The sequence below is a fragment of the Leptonotus elevatus genome, chromosome 14 (genome assembly GCF_054856555.1).
Source record: "Leptonotus elevatus isolate MCC_2025b chromosome 14, RoL_Lele_1.0, whole genome shotgun sequence".
NCBI lineage: Eukaryota > Metazoa > Chordata > Actinopteri > Syngnathiformes > Syngnathidae > Leptonotus > Leptonotus elevatus.
The window spans coordinates 19863727-19880915 of NC_141252.1; the positions used below are offsets into that span (position 1 = coordinate 19863727).

Sequence of the window (17189 nt, forward strand, 5' to 3'; positions counted from 1 at the left end):
AATAACCTCAGACTCCTAGATTTACTCTTTATTACAACATCGATTAAGCGACATAACTGCTTTAAAAATCCAATGATTTCCGCCACCCTGACTGCCTGGTGGAAGGCACTAGAAATGACAAAAGCCCAAGTGGAGCCCAGCGGGCTTTCTCCCCTATGGCATAACCCCGACTTTCAAATTAACAACCAATCGTTTTATTTGAATGTGTGGGAGCAGAAAGGAATTACACATCTCCACCATCTCTTCTCAGATAATATGTTTATATCATATACATCCTTGCTCCAAAAATATAAAATAAAAAACGGAAACTTTTTACATTATTTGCAAGTTAAAAGTATGATAAAGAAACAAATTCCAACACTCCAGGGTACGCTCCAACCGCCTGTTTTAGCTAAAGATATTACCAAGCTTTCTCCGACAACAACAAAAAAACTCTCAAAAATATATAAGTTACTTTCATATACTGATAAAACGTCTTTACCCATCTCAAAATGGGAAACAGACTTGTCTATAGCTCCGGAATCTGTCTTTTGGATTCAAGTTTGTGAAAATGTTTTTAAAATGACAAAACACACAAATTTACAACTTATCCAATATAAAATTATTCACAGAACATACATTACTCAATATATGATGAAGAAAATGGGACTCTCAGACTCCGACATTTGTCTCCAGTGTTTACAAAACACTACAGACACTTATTTTCATGCTTTATGGTTATGTACTCCGGTTATGTGTTTCTGGACTAAAGTCTTAGAAAAACTTTCCGCTGTCTTGGACTGTAGGATACCGTTCTCTCCAAACTTGTGTTTGCTAGGTGACTTAACAACAATTGACTTACCACATAAACAATTTCAATCTATACTTGTAGCCCTTACTATCGCAAAAAAAACAATTCTTGTTAACTGGAAAAATAAACAAACTTTGAATATCGACCAATGGTCTAACCTCCTCATAAATCCTATTTTAATGGAAAAAATATCTGCCTCAAATAAGAACCAAATGTCAAAATTTAAAGAAACATGGTCTACGTATATAGAATTTTTTAACCTAAACTTGGATTTTAATTCTGCCTGTTAGCGAGAGCCACAGCTGCGTTATAACTTGCATTGATGTTTCTGTATTAGGCAATTTGTAACTAATGGTTGTGTTTCTATAGTCAGGAACCAGGCTGCTGCCAGCGGGATCGAGCGGATTCACCTCCGATGGGCACCAGGGGTTGATATTCGGATTCACGGCATGCCAGTGGGTTAATTCTGTGGGTGCTGTCCCCCCTGGCGGGGAGTGGGCGGGTCTGCCCCTCTGTTGGCTGCTGGGTGGCGGCTGCGTCTTGGCCGTTCCCTGGGTCTCTTGGGGGGTGCTGCGTTGCGGGGCTTTCCCTGGTGTCGGGGGCGACGCCGTTCCGGCGCGGTCCGTCGCTCTGGGCCCGGCGACGCAGTTCGGGGCCTGTGGGCCGCCGGGGTGCCCGGTGGTTCCCTCTCCCCTCCCCCTTCCTCCCCCTTGCTGCCTCTCCCTCCTCGCCTCTCCCCGCCCGTCCTCCGCCTCCCTGTCCCCTCTCCCTCGTCACCCTTCCTCCTCCTCTCCCCCTCTCCTTGCGTCCCTGCCGCTGCCCCCTGCCCTTCTTGTCGTCCCCTTCCCTCCTCCCTTCCCCCTCCCCGGTACGCCTTCCTTCCCCTCCCCTGGGCCGGGGGCTCCATCCATGGCCCGGGTCTCGGTGCTATGGGGGCCGGCGGGGTGGCTGGGGTTTGGTGTCGTGCCCGCCCCGCTCCGGTGGGCGTCCTGACACCTCGGGCGGGACCCAGTATCCGGGGGGCGAGCCCTATCGCCCCGCCGGGCGGGTCCCATATGCCCGCCGGGGTCCTGGTGGGGTGGGTGGGGGCTTGGTGGGCCGGTGCGCCTCCTGCCCCCGCCCGGTTGGGGAGGGCCCCGCTGGTCACTCCTCTTAACTCACTACACTAGGTTTGCACAATACACTTTTATAGACATATAGGGCACATAACTCACTTTGGGGGGTGGGGTAGGGTGGAAACACCGTCTTCACCCTACAACTCCCCTCCAATTTTAATACACCACACAACTTGTGGGTGGGGGGGGGGGGGCTTGTGGAGGTGCCATCGGTTGGGGGCCGCAGTATAGAGCAGTCGGGGGTTGGGGGGCTGCCGGTTGGTCGGGGTGGGGTCGGGGGGGGGCGGCTTTGTTGGGGGGGGCGGTGGTGGGGGTTGCGGGGTGGGGGGTGCTGGGGGTGGGGGGTGTCTGGGGGATTGGGGGCGTGGGGGCGGCTGGGGCTGGGTTGGGGTGGGTGGCGGGGGTGGGTGGGGGGCGGGGGGTCGTGGGGGGGCGGGGGTTGGGGCCGGTGGGGTGCCTGGTGGGCCTGCAGTGCCCCGTCCCGCTGCGTTGGGCCGGGGGCGCGGGCCGTGTTGGGGCGGGGGGCGCTCCTGCTCCTGGGTTTGCTCTCCGGCCGGTGGCCCTGGCGGGGCCCGGGGGTCGTCCTTTGGCGCTGCCGCGGCCTGGGGGGCCCTGAGGTGTTGCGCTTGCTCTGTTCCGGCGGGGGTCGTCGGCTCCCCTCTTTGGTGGAGATTTTCATGCATGCCAGATCCACCACACCAGCATCTACCGAAACTCAGACACAATCTGTTTCCTCCTCAGGTTATTGAATCGGTGGAGGCTGGTGTCTGCGGATCTCACGCGGCTTCGTCTGTCCTTCCTTCCTTTTCTCGGTCTCTCCTTTGGTCTCTTGAGGCCTCCCTGATTTTATGTTTTTTGGATTTGTTGGGGTCTGGATGTTTCTTGGGCTGGGGAGGAGTTCTGGTGGGGGGTGTCTGGTCGGTGCTGGATTTCGCCTTCCTTGGTTTTCTTCGGTCCCCTCGGGTCTCCTGGTGTTCGGTTTAGGTGAACGGTATGAGATTTTTTCTAATAGGTTTTCTGGTGAGCTAACAAATACACGCACGCACGCACGCACATACACATACTCACCCACACACACAAAAAAAAAAAAATATATATATATATATATATATATATATATATATATATATATATATATATATATATATATATATATATTAAAAAAAAAAAAGAGCAATGATGATGACATTTCCGAATGAACAATACTGAGCTCTTAAAAAGAAAAAAAAGAAAAAACAAAAAACAAAAAAAAAAAACAATTACACCACCCCAGAGGGTCGTCACGGAATTTAAATTTATTTATTTTTTACCCCACGTCCCATAATCTACTGTATTTGTATAGCTTTATGATGAGATTATGATACCCCATTTTGCCGAATGTGCTACTGACAATTGCATCTCATTAACACATTATTGTTAATACAGAAACACAAGGAACAAATGGAATCTGGAGAGTAAGGCTCTTTCTGTTGCCAAATGCTGATCATCTCGCTGTTCCATCGGCTTCACAATGCTGTAAACTAACCAGAATTGGTTTGGGTAATGTACTCACTATTGATTTGCACAGTGAGATTGTATTTGTGTTTTATTTTTTGTGTATGCAGAAAATCTATGTGTATTATTGCTTCGTTGGTTGTGCAGTATTGTAGCGTTAAATATAAAAAATACTAAGTGCTTTTTTCAAAAAATATTAACTACATTCTGGCAGTTTTATGCCAGTGACATTTTTATCATGAGGTATCCTCTTGCACAAACACAGACATAACAAACGTTTGCATACACGCAGTATAACAAATTAATCTATATATATATATAAAAAAATAGCACAATTAAATAGCTAGCCAGATTTTAAAAAATGTATAAACTTGTTGAACCAGTACTGATATTATATTGTTAGATTTTTTTAATTTATTATTGTTTTCCAGGGACCCCAAGTCATGAGCTACTAGGGGCAGCCTCCTCTCGATGTTATGTGCAATTATCATGGACTCTTCCAGAGTTTAATAACTACATTTGCCAAAGCTTTCCCTCTGTTAGCCTAAACGTAGTTGGCGTTCACCTGGCAAGAGCTGACAAATCGAGGCTTCTGAGTAAAATTCAGGCCAATACTTTGAAGGACCTCAGAAAAGCAGTTGGCAGAAGCAGATTATATATTCTTCCCCAGACAAATATTTCACTGCCAATAGAGGTTAGTGTTTGTATTTGTAATGATCAAACATTCCTTTTTTTATGTTAGCGTAGTGACTCACTAATAAGACAGTTTCTGTTGTCAACTTAGATCACTGAATCTGAAAGGACACCAGAGACAATTGCTTCTTCCACTGCTACCACAACAGCCTGCAGACCGGAACCAGAAATCTCACACAATATTCAATCTCAATCTCAATCCCTTTCATTATCAGCTCTCGGACCTCTAGCCTCAGCTGCAGTCCCTCAGGTCATGCTCTCTACTTCCTGGAGTACCAATACACTTGCCATTTGTCACATCTAACAGCAATTCTACATTGTAATAATATATATTTTTTAATCTAAAGAAACAGAATTTTGATATTTATTTTATTTGAATTTACAGGTTTTTCCTATTTAAAAAAAAAAAAGATTAAATTTTCAAAAATAGACTGTTCTTACCTGAATGTAAAAATAACATAAAATCTTTGTAACTCTGACACTATATTTCACAATTTAATATTTCTGTTGTTTTACAGAAAAACGTATTAGTAATGCATATATTTATTGTTAAAATTGGTCCACAAATAAATCGTAATTCCTCAAATATTTGTCTGTTATTTAAGGGAATAACCTCTCAAATGTATGCAACTTTAAAACCCTTTAAAAATGAGAGACATTTACCATTTCTGAGAAATTAATACAAAAAAATCTATAATTGTACGATAAATTCTTAATTAGTTGACTAGATGGTAGCATTTATTGACATTGTATTAGCATTTATTTTGAAAGGACATCTAAAGAGGCATAGGGAAAGGGGAAAATATGAGAGGATAAATAATATGCAAAGCAAATAATTGCAATTGATTTAGGGATGCCATGGGGCATCAGCACTACCAACTAAGTATACATTTCATGTGATTTAAAATTGCTAAAAACAGCAGCAACGTGGTTCAGTGGTAAAGTTGTTGGCTAGTATCCATTAAATTGTGGGTTTGATCCCCTTTGTGACCATAATGAAGTATCCTTGAGCAATATACTGAACTCCTGATCCTGCATCATCAGAAGGTGAATGAGTAGTCAAAATGTAAAGCTGTTTGAGGGCATCATAAGGTGGAAAAGTGCTATATACGGTAAATGAATTACAGTACCATCATGTAAATTGTTGCAATTTTAAACCCAATATCTAGTTTTTCAACAGTTTTTTTGACATGTTTTGGAAGCTGAATCACATTATTTTTTGTCATAACCTATACTGTTAGGGTGACCAAAAAAATGGGAACTTTTTTATAACAATCCAATAAAACCAAGTGTGATGGAAGAAACATATTTTGTTTATAGTAATTGAAACCTTAAAACATGCCATTTACAATCAAACAATGATGAAATCCCAGCTATCCCAGCTGAGCTGTTGCAGCGGTCAATGAGGAATCTCGACAGCAGATTTAAATGGATTTGTACAGGAGGATGTTATCTCCAGGATGTAATAAAAAGAAAAAAGAAAGAAATTCCAAGTATTGTTTCTTAAATGGCATGTTTTATGAGAAAGAATACATTTCTGTTATTTGACTATTTTTATTTATTTATTATTATTTGTATTTTTTTTTTTTACAGTGTAGTGCAAGTTCCCAGTCTTTGCCTACATCCATGGACAATGAAGTAAGTGCACCAAGGACAGATTTCAACGCAGTACTCGTAAGTATTTGTAAACAATACTGTATTTTGTGTGTACTTGATAATTCAGACTGAAGAAAATGGTGGTCTAAATGTTAATGATTTGCGTTTGGAAGTAGGGATGCACGATAATGTCGGTGTCCAATAATTATCGACAATTATTGACCAATTTGACGTCAAACAGATAAACCAGATAATAAAGAAATCTGCTGATAATTATCAGCAATTATCAATCAATTTGACATTGTATACATAAACCAGATAATAAAGAAATCCGCCAATATTAATATCATGTCACGTTGCTCCATCTGTTGTGGTTGTGCCCAACTCCTCAACCACTCCCCTCCTCTATGGTAGTATCGCATATTTGTCACGTCGTAATGCGCACGATCTTGTGTTCACAGAAGATGCATTATGGCGACATGGCAGTCGCCATTGTGGGCTTTCTTTACTGTGTCTCCCCAAAATGTTACCCTTACAGTTTTTTGTTGCATTTTTTTTTTTAAACATGACTGTTTTGTTTTGGCAAACTCAAAATGGATTACTGGTTGTCTGAAGCAGAGATATCAAGAAAATTCAGTTTCATGGTGCTTTACACAATGTTTCATTGTATTTGTAGTATGTTAGAATTATAGTAGGACTCAAAAGTAAACTCACACAAGTTAATTTTGGAAACAATTATCAACTTACTTACTGGTTATCGACATCGACACTTTCTAAATTATTGGTTTATCGGTATTGTTTGAAAATAGCATTATTGTGCATCTCTATTTGGAAGTCACCCTTTCTGTGTACACCTCAATAGAAGAGAGCTGAATGTAAGTACGAATGTAACTCTTTCCAACAGGAGTCAAGTTTGGATCCTGCACAGTGACTCAATGCTGGGACCCCAGATGTGATGATAAATAATCAGTCATATTGAGCATGTTCTAGAAATTTGACTATAGGCTTTATCATTTTATGCCATTATCACATGCACCATTTATATTGTTCAAGGTCTTCTACAGAGCAACATGTTTGGAACCTATGAACAGGTATTTCGTAGGCTTAGAAACAGGAGCCACGTGTTACATTGTATTCTATTCAATGTCAATTCTGTCCTCAACACTTGTGCTGTGCCCTTGCTGTATACTGTATATTGAAAGAGAGCTAAACATCCCTCTCTTATCGATTATGCCGGACAACACAAAGTTTTTCCTTTACGATAGTTATGAAACTATATGACAAATACAGAAAACAAAGGAGTAGTCAAAATTTCTGTGAAAAAAAAAGACTGAATGCACAATAAATGAGATACACATGCATAAATGAAATCTCAGTACATCTAGCTAAATCACAATGTAGTACCTGTATAATACAAACAGTTTAGGTCTCCGGGATTCCTGTGTGTAATTATGACTTGTGTAATCATATTTTGTAGGACTCCTGTCAATTACTTTTTTATTGATGATACTGAAGAAGATGGGGGAGATGATGACATCATTGCAGATCCTTTTGAAAATGACAGTCCTCCAGTAAGTTATAACTTTTTAAACAGAACATGGGGAAAATGTAAACATTTTTCAGTTGTCGTTTTTGACTGCATTTAAATTTTTTATGAATTAATGATTTTGCCCCTTTCTACCAGTGTTTCTACCATTCATTTCTAATGTACTGTTCTTTTCATATATATTAGGAAGAAGTGGATCTTGCCACTATCTTGAGGACTTATCACGAGGATCACATTTCTGGCACTATGGCATCCACCATTTGTATCAGAAGGAGTAAGCTTCGAGAGAGTGCCATTAAAGCACTCTCTCGAGTGAGTTTTTGTTGTAGCCATCCACCACACATTGAGTTTGTAGGAGAAGATGCAGATGATATGGGGGGAACACAGCGTGAATTTTTCAGGTCTGAATGCCAATACCATTTTATACATATTTTGTAAACATTTATTCTGGTGAACAGCACAGTAATACAATTTGTTGGTCCAGGCATCCTTGTGCACTGGTTAGCATGTCTATCTCATAGTTCTGTGGTTCATGGTTTGATTGTGGCTCCGGCCTGTGTGGAGTTTGCAACTTTGCATGTTCTCTCGGTTCCTGTGTGGGTTTCCTCTCACATTCCAAAAACATGCATGGTAGGCCAATTGAACACTCCAAATTTATGTAGGTGTAATTGTGACTCTGAATGGTTGTTTGTCTATGTGTATTGTATCCTGCGATTGGCCGGTGACCAGTTCAGGGTTGATACCCTGATTCCGGCCAAAGACCGCTGGGATGGCTTCCAGCATGCCTGCAACCCTAGTGAGCGTAAACAGTTCGGAAGTTTAATTAATGTATTTTTTTGTTTTCCTAGACTCCTGATGATAGAGGTACAGACCTCTCTTGGAATTTTTGAGGGAAAGGCCGGTCAGGTCTTTCTTAGTTATGACCAAAAACCTCTTGACCAGCAAAAATATTTCAGAGGTGGCAAACTTATTGCTTGGTCAGTTGCTCATGGTGGTCCATGAATCAAGGCCCTGGATCCTTGCCTCTTTCAGTTGATGTGCGGCCAGGAGCCAGCACTGGAGCAGTTTGACTGGAATGTGTTGCCTGACCCAGATGTGCAAAGCAAAGTCATGAGGGTACTTAACGGTTATCATGTAAACATGTATTGAGATTTGTAAAAAAATAAAAATAAAAATCTGCCACCAGTTGTTGCATTTAATTCTGGGGGTAGGAAAAAAAATCAAAGGTCAATCTGAGACTGAGCAGCATTGTTCCCACTCATGTTTCTTTCTCTCTAAGATTCAACAGTGCAAGACAACCGAGGACATGACAACACTCCGTCATGACTTAGGGGACTGGATTTCTGAGTGTGGCATCCCAGGAATATTCAATGCTCATGTTGAAGACATACCAAAAATCTATGCATATGTGGTAAAGCACTACATCTTTCTCAGGTAAAAACATACGCAAAGTAAACAAGATTCACATCCTTAAACACTATGAAACAGTGCCACTCCAAAACATGAATTTACAGTATACTACTACTTACAAAATTATGTGTCTATATTAAACTGACCCTGCCTTTAGTAGCTTATATTTTGAAATTTAAAACATAAATAAAATAATATTGAACTGCAATTTTTTTTTAATCAATAACTAATATAAATGTACTTTTTTTGGGACAGTTTGATGGTTTTGCAGTATCAACAATAATACAACCGCATGTCGCAAATTACCAATAAAAAAAATTATAATGTTACTGTTACAAATTACAGAGACAGACACAATCTCCCAGAAGAGCAACAGTTGGACATTTTGTCATTTACAAAACTAGAGAGAGATGTAATTAAATATTTTAAAGGTTCAAGTATAGGGATTTTGTTTTCTTTCTGTCCTGGTCATGAATGCTAAAATGCCAAGCCAATATAAAAAGATAATTATGACGTAAAAATAAAGTTATTACATACAAACAATACAGTCATATGAATTTTGGCCCAGTTATTCATTCTTTTTTTTAATGTGCATGGTTTATTTCTGTTGTCTTATAGAACTGCCAGTATGATACACCAGTTCACAGAGGGAATAAACGCATTCGGAAAGTTGTGGGACATTGTCAAGCAAAACTGGATTGCCTTCTTGCCTTTGTTCACCAACATGCATAAACCTCTGTCAAAGGCAGCCTTCAAAGCCCTCCTCACTTATAATTACAGTATCAGAGGATCCAACCATCGGCAGGCAGAGGAGGACACCATCTACAGCTGGGAAATTATTTTGAATATGATTGAAGGTATCTTAAGCATTTGTAGCACCAAATATACAATATAATGCCCTACACAAACAAAATGGCACGCTTAAAATATACTTTGATATACCACAAATTGTTATTGTGAGATGTTTTGCAATTTGAAGACAATGCACATACCAAAACTGTCATGATTGGGGTCAGCTGTTTCTGTTTTCACTTGCAGTTGCTGGGGAAACAGCTGGAGGGCGGATCCCGCCAAACACACCTGCTGCCCATTAGCTCGTCAGGCCAAGATAAAAGCCTGACAGAAGCAGCAAGGAGTGTCGGGTTATTACTCCGTGATGCTACTCTGTATCCCACACTACTCGCTGTTCTAGCCGCCCTCGGGCGTGATTTTGTGTTTCCTTGTTTTTGATTAAAACTAAGTTATCAGCATCACTGCCGTGGCTCTCCTACCTTCCTGCATTTGGGTCCTCCACTCCGTTTCGTGACAGCCAACTTCAACCGTGACAGATCGTGACAGAATAACCCGACCACAATGGACCCCGCAGACCCCAACAGCCTGTGCCAGGCCATGGCCAGCCATGGGCGTTTACTCGGACAGCACGAGCAATACTTCAGCGAGCTGGAGGAGGCAATGTCGACGCTAACCGCCCAGATCGGGCGACTCACCTTGAAGGTGGAGCGGAGGTCGGAAGACACGGCCGCGGAAGACTTACGACCAGCCGGGGCGTCACCTGTCTCCTCCGTGTCCCGATCAGCTGGCAACTTTGTTCTTTGGGAACCCAATATTCCCCATCCTCCACGCTACTCTGGCGAAATTGGTGGGTGTGAACAATTCATTCACCAGTGTAGCCTGGTTCTCGATCAACAGCCGCACACTTTCCCGAACGATGGCGCCAAGGTCGCCGTTGTAATGAGCCTACTTTCCGGCCAGGCGGCATTATGGGCGATGGCAGTCAGTAAAGCCAATCCAGAGCTCCGAGCTTCATTTCCTGCCTTCCTGGCAGAATTTAGAAACGTTTTCGACCACCCAGTAAAAGGGAAGGAAGCGGGCAGCCGCTTGCTGGACCTCCAGCAGGCCGACTTGTCCGTGGCAGAATACTCCATCTCCTTCCGGGTTTTGGCGGCCGAGAGCCGTTACGACGAAGCGGCGCTGTGTGGGATCTTTCGGCGAGGACTCAGCCCGCGAATCAAGGACGAGCTGGCGGCACGGGATGAGACGTCCCGCCTGGAGGAACTCATCAACCTGGCCATCCGCTTGGACAACAGGTTGCGGGAGCGGCAGCGGGAACGGGAGGAGGAGCGACGACCTAAGGCAGCAGACACTGCCGCTCAGCCGGTTTCGACCACGTCCGCGGGGCACTTCTTCGGCGTCTCGCCTTCCGACGCTTCGTGGCGACGCCCTCCTGCGGAGGATGGCATCGAGCCTATGCAGCTGGGGGGAGGACGGCTCTCTGCAGCGGAACACAGGAACCGGTGGAGAGATCAGGCGTGCCAATATTGTGGTCGGCCCGGACACCAATCGGCCACATGTTGGAGGCGGCCTGATAGACGTCGGGACGTCGCACCCGTTCCAGCCACAACCATTCAACCCCGACGCAACAACCAGTGTGAGTATACCCAGTCCACGGGATCAGGTGACCCAAATGGCCAGTTGGACACTAAAAGGCTCCAATTGTCAGGAGAAATGACATGGGGTGGGGTGAATGTAAAGATGACGGCTTTGGTGGACTCTGGGGCTGATGATTGTATTGTCGACCCGAAAATTGTTAACATCTTGAAATGTCCGGTGATTAGACTCGAGAAAACCAAGGAGATGTATGACCTCAACGGGCGCCTCTTGGGGGTGATTACACATAGAACAGAGAGTCTACATATGCGTTTATCGGGAAATCATGTGGAGACTAGACAGTTTTTCATTATGCCCTCCAGGTCAGCCCCAGTGGTCCTGGGTCTGACTTGGCTGGCCAGGCACAACCCTGACATAAACTGGGGCATGCCTAGGTTAGAGAGATGGAGCTTGTTTTGTCACTCACATTGCCTGCAGTCAGCCGTAAACCACCACCGTAGTCCAGCTAAAGCAATAATGGAATCTATTAACCTAGAAAATGTGCCAGTAGAATACCACGACTTACAGGAAGTTTTTAGTAAAGACCGGGCCTTATCTCTCCCTCCGCATCGACCTTATGATTGCGCGATAGAATTGGTTCCTGGCGCACCACTGCCTAGTACACGCCTGTACCGAATAGCCAAGCCGGAACTCCAAGCCCTTAATGAATATGTCACAACGTCGCTGGCTGCCGGGCTTATTCGGCCTTCTAAGTCGCCGCTAGGGGCAGGATTTTTCTTCGTTGAGAAAAAAGACAAGACTCTACGCCCTTGCATCGATTTCCGTGGTCTGAATAACATAACAATTAAAAACAAATACCCATTACCGCTAATGGAGTCAGCATTTGCTCCATTACATTCTGCTGCGGTGTTTACCAAATTAGACCTTCGCAGTGCCTACCATCTGGTTAGGATAAGGGAGGGCGATGAATGGAAAACATCGTTTAGAACTTTTGGCCTCTCAAACGCTCCCGCAGTGTTTCAATGTTTCATTAATGATGTCTTGCGTGACATGCTTAATCACTTTTGTTTTGTTTATCTTGACGACATTTTGATTTTCTCTAGAAATCTAGCAGAACATCGACAACACGTTCGGCTGGTTTTGGAGCGACTGCTGGAAAACCGGCTATACGTGAAGGCAGAAAAGTGTGCGTTTCACACCAGTTCGGTCCAGTTCCTCGGCTATATTGTGGAGAGGGGTCAATTGAGAGCCGACCCGGCCAAGATCCAGGCCGTGGTCGAGTGGCCAACACCCACGTCAAGAAAGCACTTGCAGAGGTTCCTGGGGTTCGCTAATTTCTACCGTCGGTTCATCCGCGACTATAGCATGAAAGCGGAACCTCTGACGAGGCTGACGTCTACCAAGATTCCGTTTATTTGGACTCAGCAGGCTGAGGCCGCTTTTGTTAAATTAAAATTATTATTTTCACGTTCACCGGTTTTGACACACCCTTACGAGGCTCTTCCATTTGTGGTCGAGGTGGATGCTTCAGAGACGGGAGTGGGGGCGGTGTTGTCCCAACGGTTCCCGGTTGACCAGAGGCTGCATCCCTGTGCCTTCTTCTCACGCCGGCTCAACCAGGCGGAGCGCAACTACGATGTGGGCAACCGTGAGCTGCTGGCCATTATTTTTGCGTTTCAGGAGTGGCGGCACTGGCTGGAGGGCGCGGCGGAACCCTTCCAGATCTTCACGGACCACAAGAACTTGTCGTACCTCCGGTCCGCTCAGAGACTAAATCCCCGTCAAGCACGTTGGGCCCTGTTCCTGACACGTTTTAATTATATCATCACTTACCGACCAGGAGCCCGGAATACCAAGCCGGATGCCTTGTCCCGCATGCACGGTCCAGCCGCCGAGGGGTCTCCACCCGAAACGATCGTGCCGGAGAACAGAGTGTTGGGAGCCCTCCAGTGGGAGGTAGAGCGAAAGGTGGTGGAAGCAACTGGCGACACGCAGACCCCGGTAGCATGCCCTGGGAATAAGTTGTTTGTACCCACACACCTTCGTCAAGAGGTGCTGCAGTGGGGGCATGTGTCAAAAGTGGCATGTCATCCTGGGGTGGGTCGAACGCTGTCCCTAATAGCACAGAGGTTTTGGTGGCCAGGGCTACGCAAGGACATAAAAGAGTATGTCACGTCCTGTACGGTGTGTGCTCGTAATAAGTCCTCTCGCCATATGCCAGCCGGTCAGCTCCGCCCCCTGCCCATTCCCCATCGTCCTTGGTCGCACTTGGCGCTGGATTTCGTTACCGGGCTACCACATTCCAACGGGCAGTCGGTGATCCTTACGGTGGTGGACCGGTTTTCCAAGATGGCGCACTTTATCGCCCTGCCCAGATTGCCCACCTCGTTGCAAACGGCGGATATCCTGATAAGGGACATATTCAGGATCCACGGGATCCCATCCGACCTCGTCTCCGATAGGGGGCCTCAGTTTGTGTCCCGGGTGTGGAAGGCTTTCTGCAAGTCTTTGGGAGCTACGGCTAGCCTGTCTTCGGGCTATCACCCCCAATCAAATGGGCAGACGGAGAGAGCTAACCAGGACTTGGAGGCGGCGCTCCGATGTGTGTGCCATCAGCATCCTTCCTCGTGGGCATCCCACCTTCCATGGATCGAATATGCCCACAACACCCTCGTGTGCTCTGCCACAGGTTTGTCCCCGTTCAACGCTGCCTACGGCTATCAACCCCCTTTGTTCCCTTCCCAGGAGGGCGAGGTTGCCATTCCCTCGGTCCATATCCACCTCCGCCGGGCTCGCAGGGTTTGGCGGGACGCCAGGAAGGCCCTGTGCCGCACAAGGGCCCGCAGCAGGCGACTCGCGGACAGGCACCGGATCCCAGCACCATCCTACCGACCGGGACAGAAGGTATGGCTCTCCACTCGGGACCTGCAGTTAGCGGGGAGTTCCAAGAAGCTGGGGCCTCGGTTTGTCGGCCCATTTGAAGTCGACTCCGTGATCAACCCGGTGGCAGTTCGGCTCAACCTGCCACCCACACTCAAGGTGCACCCAGTCTTCCACACGTCCTTGCTCAAGCCTGTCTCTGCCAGCCCATTGTGCCCGCCGGCCGCGCCCCCACCGCCTCCCCGGGTCGTCAGTGGGCAGCCTGTCTACACGGTTAGGGCCATACTGGACTCTCGAAAGCGTGGCAGGGGGATGCAGTATCTGGTCGACTGGGAGGGGTACGGTCCTGAGGACCGCCAGTGGATCCCCCGCTCCTGGATTCTGGACCAGTCACTTGTCCGTGACTTCCATTCGTCGCACCCTTCTCTGCCAGGTGGTCCGCCTGGGGGCGTTTGTTAGTGGGGGGGTACTGTCATGATTGGGGGCAGCTGTTTCTGTTTTCACTTGCAGTTGCTGGGGAAACAGCTGGAGGGCGGATCCCGCCAAACACACCTGCTGCCCATTAGCTCGTCAGGCCAAGATAAAAGCCTGACAGAAGCAGCAAGGAGTGTCGGGTTATTACTCCGTGATGCTACTCTGTATCCCACACTACTCGCTGTTCTATCCGCCCTCGGGCGTGATTTTGTGTTTCCTTGTTTTTGATTAAAACTAAGTTATCAGCATCACTGCCGTGGCTCTCCTACCTTCCTGCATTTGGGTCCTCCACTCCGTTTCGTGACAGCCAACTTCAACCGTGACAGATCGTGACAAAAACGAGTGCTTACAAAATGTAATTTAATCAAATATAACTTTTTTTTTTCATGTATGTTCACATACCTTACATTGCTTACACAAGGCCAATGTGAAATACAATATATACAGTCCAGATCTTAAATTTGACTTTATAAACAAATAGCAGGCGTTAGGCCAAAACCTCTTAAGTCACAATTTTGTAAATTAAAATTTCAAAAATCACTACTATTGGTCAATCCACACGTGGGTGTTATTTTTACAAATTGTTGATCAACCTCAAGTCTTAAAAATGGCTAGCTAACTCTCTATTGTGATGCAATGCTAGTAGTTGTACAAACATGCTATTTTGGGGGTCTCCTGAATATTGACTATTTTGGAGTTAAAGGGTTTTGTCTCGATGCCAGCAGAATGCAGGTGTTACTCTTTTTTTTTCCTTTTCCAGACAAAACAACTGAAATGAGATTTGAAGACCTTCTGATTTTTATCACTGGAGCAGATGAAGTTCCTGCACTTGGCTTTCAGAGCAAACTCTGCATCGACTTCTATGAACAGCATGAGGGCATGCGCCGTTTGCCCTATGCATCAACCTGCATGATGTGCTTGTACCTGCCAAGAGGTGTTACTCAGGAGGACGAACTGCATCAGATGCTTTCCCAGGCAATAGGAGACTCTTTCGGATTTGGAAAGGTGTAATCATTGTCAGTCAGGCAGTGGGCTACATTTATGTTCTGTCTAGAATGTTTTGTAACTCTGTAGTGCACACCAAATACTTGTCTCTCAAATCTGTTATCTTGTTTATTGAATTTTGAACATCCTGCTGCCACTGCTCGTTCAAGGTCTTCATCGTTTGCTTGTAACTGGGTGAGCTGTATGCCGTGTCATGCCAAAGCGGCTTCCAGATTTTCTTGACTATAAAGGTAATCTCCAAAGACATTGTTGAGAGCTGTTGAGTCCTCCTCACTGTTGGCTAACATTCCCTCCATCCAAATTTGTGTTGGAGTACGGTTGTTTGCTGGTCTCATCCTATGGTTGTTCCAACCACACTTGAATAAATCCAGTCTTTTTTGAATTTCTGGCTTGCACACTATTTGTAGTGCCATTTTGTGAATGCCGTCTTCGGGGTTCAATATTTGTTAATTTTCAAACGAATAGAAAAGCATGTAAAAGTAGTGCACAACCTGATGGAAAACATCTCTCCAAAGGCGCTCGATACGTTGGTTGTGCACAGATTGGCCTGTAATGTGCCTTGCTTGTCCTTCTCCTTGTAGAAGGTTCATTAAAAGAGCAACCAGAGTGTTTTCCCCACCATGGTCTGACCTTACTCTGTAGGGCAACCCATGCAGACAAGTGGCTTGGACAAAATATTTCAACACTGTCAAAGCTGTGTTGTCTGTGCTGCAGTGGATGTATGTTATAAGCCTGGAATTACCATCAATACCAGCATGTGTCACAAACCCCCACCTGTAAAACAAATAAAAAAACAAGAATGGCTGCTTCATCACAGGAAAATCATACTTCATTATCATGATATTAATATTTTATATAAAATGATTAATTGGAAAAGCACAGCATAAACTTTCAAATAAATTAATTCCTGGATATATACGGTGAGCCAGATCATCCCCAAATTATGATCACTTGTTCATATTCCACCTATGGACATTACCTGAAAACATAATCTAAATCTGTACATTACTTTATGGGTTATCTTGCTAACCAACAGGAAAAACCAAGAATCCCTTGTGATCACATTACCTCATTGGTGGAGGTAAAAAGGTGATAGGAGGATGATGATAACGATAGAGACAGAATGGCCTTGTGGAACAGATTTGACTAATACTACTTTTTCGTCCCTGTTTTACTTTTAGGGAGTTGTTCTTTTATTTGGTGTCAGGGATTACTGGCAGAGATTATATTGCTTTGCAATGAAATTGAATCAGTACTGTCCAGACAATACGGCTGTCTAATTCTCCCACAAGTACACAGAAATACAAGATACGCATGATCCATTATTACCGAATGAGACGCATATGGCAATCTATGTGCCACAAACTATTAGGAAAGGGCACATAGTAGGTTATTCTAGCCACAGTCTGGCTCCATCTCTGGGCTGCAGCAGATGGGTCAATGCGGTTGAGAGTTTCTCAAACTCTTTTTCTTTGTACTACAATCCCATCAGCATGCAGGTATGCCCTCATCATCTGAAACAGGTCCAGAATTCAACACAATGAATAAATTACACTTTCACACTGTACATAATAAATGATATGATATAAATAAAGGTAATTTGCTGCAGTAAGCTTACTTCCGAGCCTGATCTTGGAAATTGGTTGTGCAATCTTCTGACACGCTCCTCTAAATCAACATCATGAATGTTAGTAAATCTGTCTCTGGCTGAAATCTGGAAATACTTCATTTTTTTCTGCAGTTATGAGGAGGAACAGCCCAGCATCCTTGCTATGGCTCTCACTGTAAAGCCTTGTGT

At 44.9% G+C, this 17189-nt stretch overlaps 2 protein-coding genes across 2 annotated transcripts; both read left to right on the forward strand.

Moving 5' to 3' along the window:
• Positions 1-4216: 4216 nt before the first annotated feature.
• LOC147163260 (uncharacterized) lies at positions 4217-9807 on the forward strand. Its single transcript, XM_086095707.1, has 9 exons — positions 4217-4342; positions 5686-5766; positions 6593-6779; positions 7166-7259; positions 7421-7635; positions 8083-8350; positions 8514-8668; positions 9263-9501; positions 9683-9807. Exons 6-9 carry the CDS (start codon positions 8270-8272, stop codon positions 9736-9738), a joined length of 531 nt encoding a protein of 176 aa, XP_085951833.1. The 5' UTR covers positions 4217-4342; positions 5686-5766; positions 6593-6779; positions 7166-7259; positions 7421-7635; positions 8083-8269; the 3' UTR covers positions 9739-9807.
• A 497-nt stretch (positions 9808-10304) lies between these two features.
• On the forward strand, positions 10305-15397 carry LOC147163261 (uncharacterized). Its single transcript, XM_086095198.1, has 4 exons — positions 10305-11466; positions 12136-13923; positions 14023-14366; positions 15147-15397. Exons 1-4 carry the CDS (start codon positions 10376-10378, stop codon positions 15395-15397), a joined length of 3474 nt encoding a protein of 1157 aa, XP_085951324.1. The 5' UTR covers positions 10305-10375.
• Positions 15398-17189: the final 1792 nt, after the last annotated feature.

What these genes read in the sequence shown, in the direction of transcription:
- LOC147163261 (XM_086095198.1), top strand. Translation starts at nt 10,376, where the DNA reads ATGAGCCTACTTTCCGGCCAGGCGGCATTATGGGCGATGGCAGTCAGT. An exon ending in ATAAACTGGGGCATGCCTAG is followed by an intron (nt 11,467 to 12,135) that starts GTTAGAGAGATG and finishes GATTTTCTCTAG; the next exon opens with AAATCTAGCAGAACATCGAC. An exon ending in TGGTCCGCCTGGGGGCGTTT is followed by an intron (nt 14,367 to 15,146) that starts GTTAGTGGGGGG and finishes TTCCTTTTCCAG; the next exon opens with ACAAAACAACTGAAATGAGA.
- LOC147163260 (XM_086095707.1), top strand. Translation starts at nt 8,270, where the DNA reads ATGTGCGGCCAGGAGCCAGCACTGGAGCAGTTTGACTGGAATGTGTTG. An exon ending in TGCAAAGCAAAGTCATGAGG is followed by an intron (nt 8,351 to 8,513) that starts GTACTTAACGGT and finishes TTTCTCTCTAAG; the next exon opens with ATTCAACAGTGCAAGACAAC. An exon ending in TATTTTGAATATGATTGAAG is followed by an intron (nt 9,502 to 9,682) that starts GTATCTTAAGCA and finishes TTTCACTTGCAG; the next exon opens with TTGCTGGGGAAACAGCTGGA.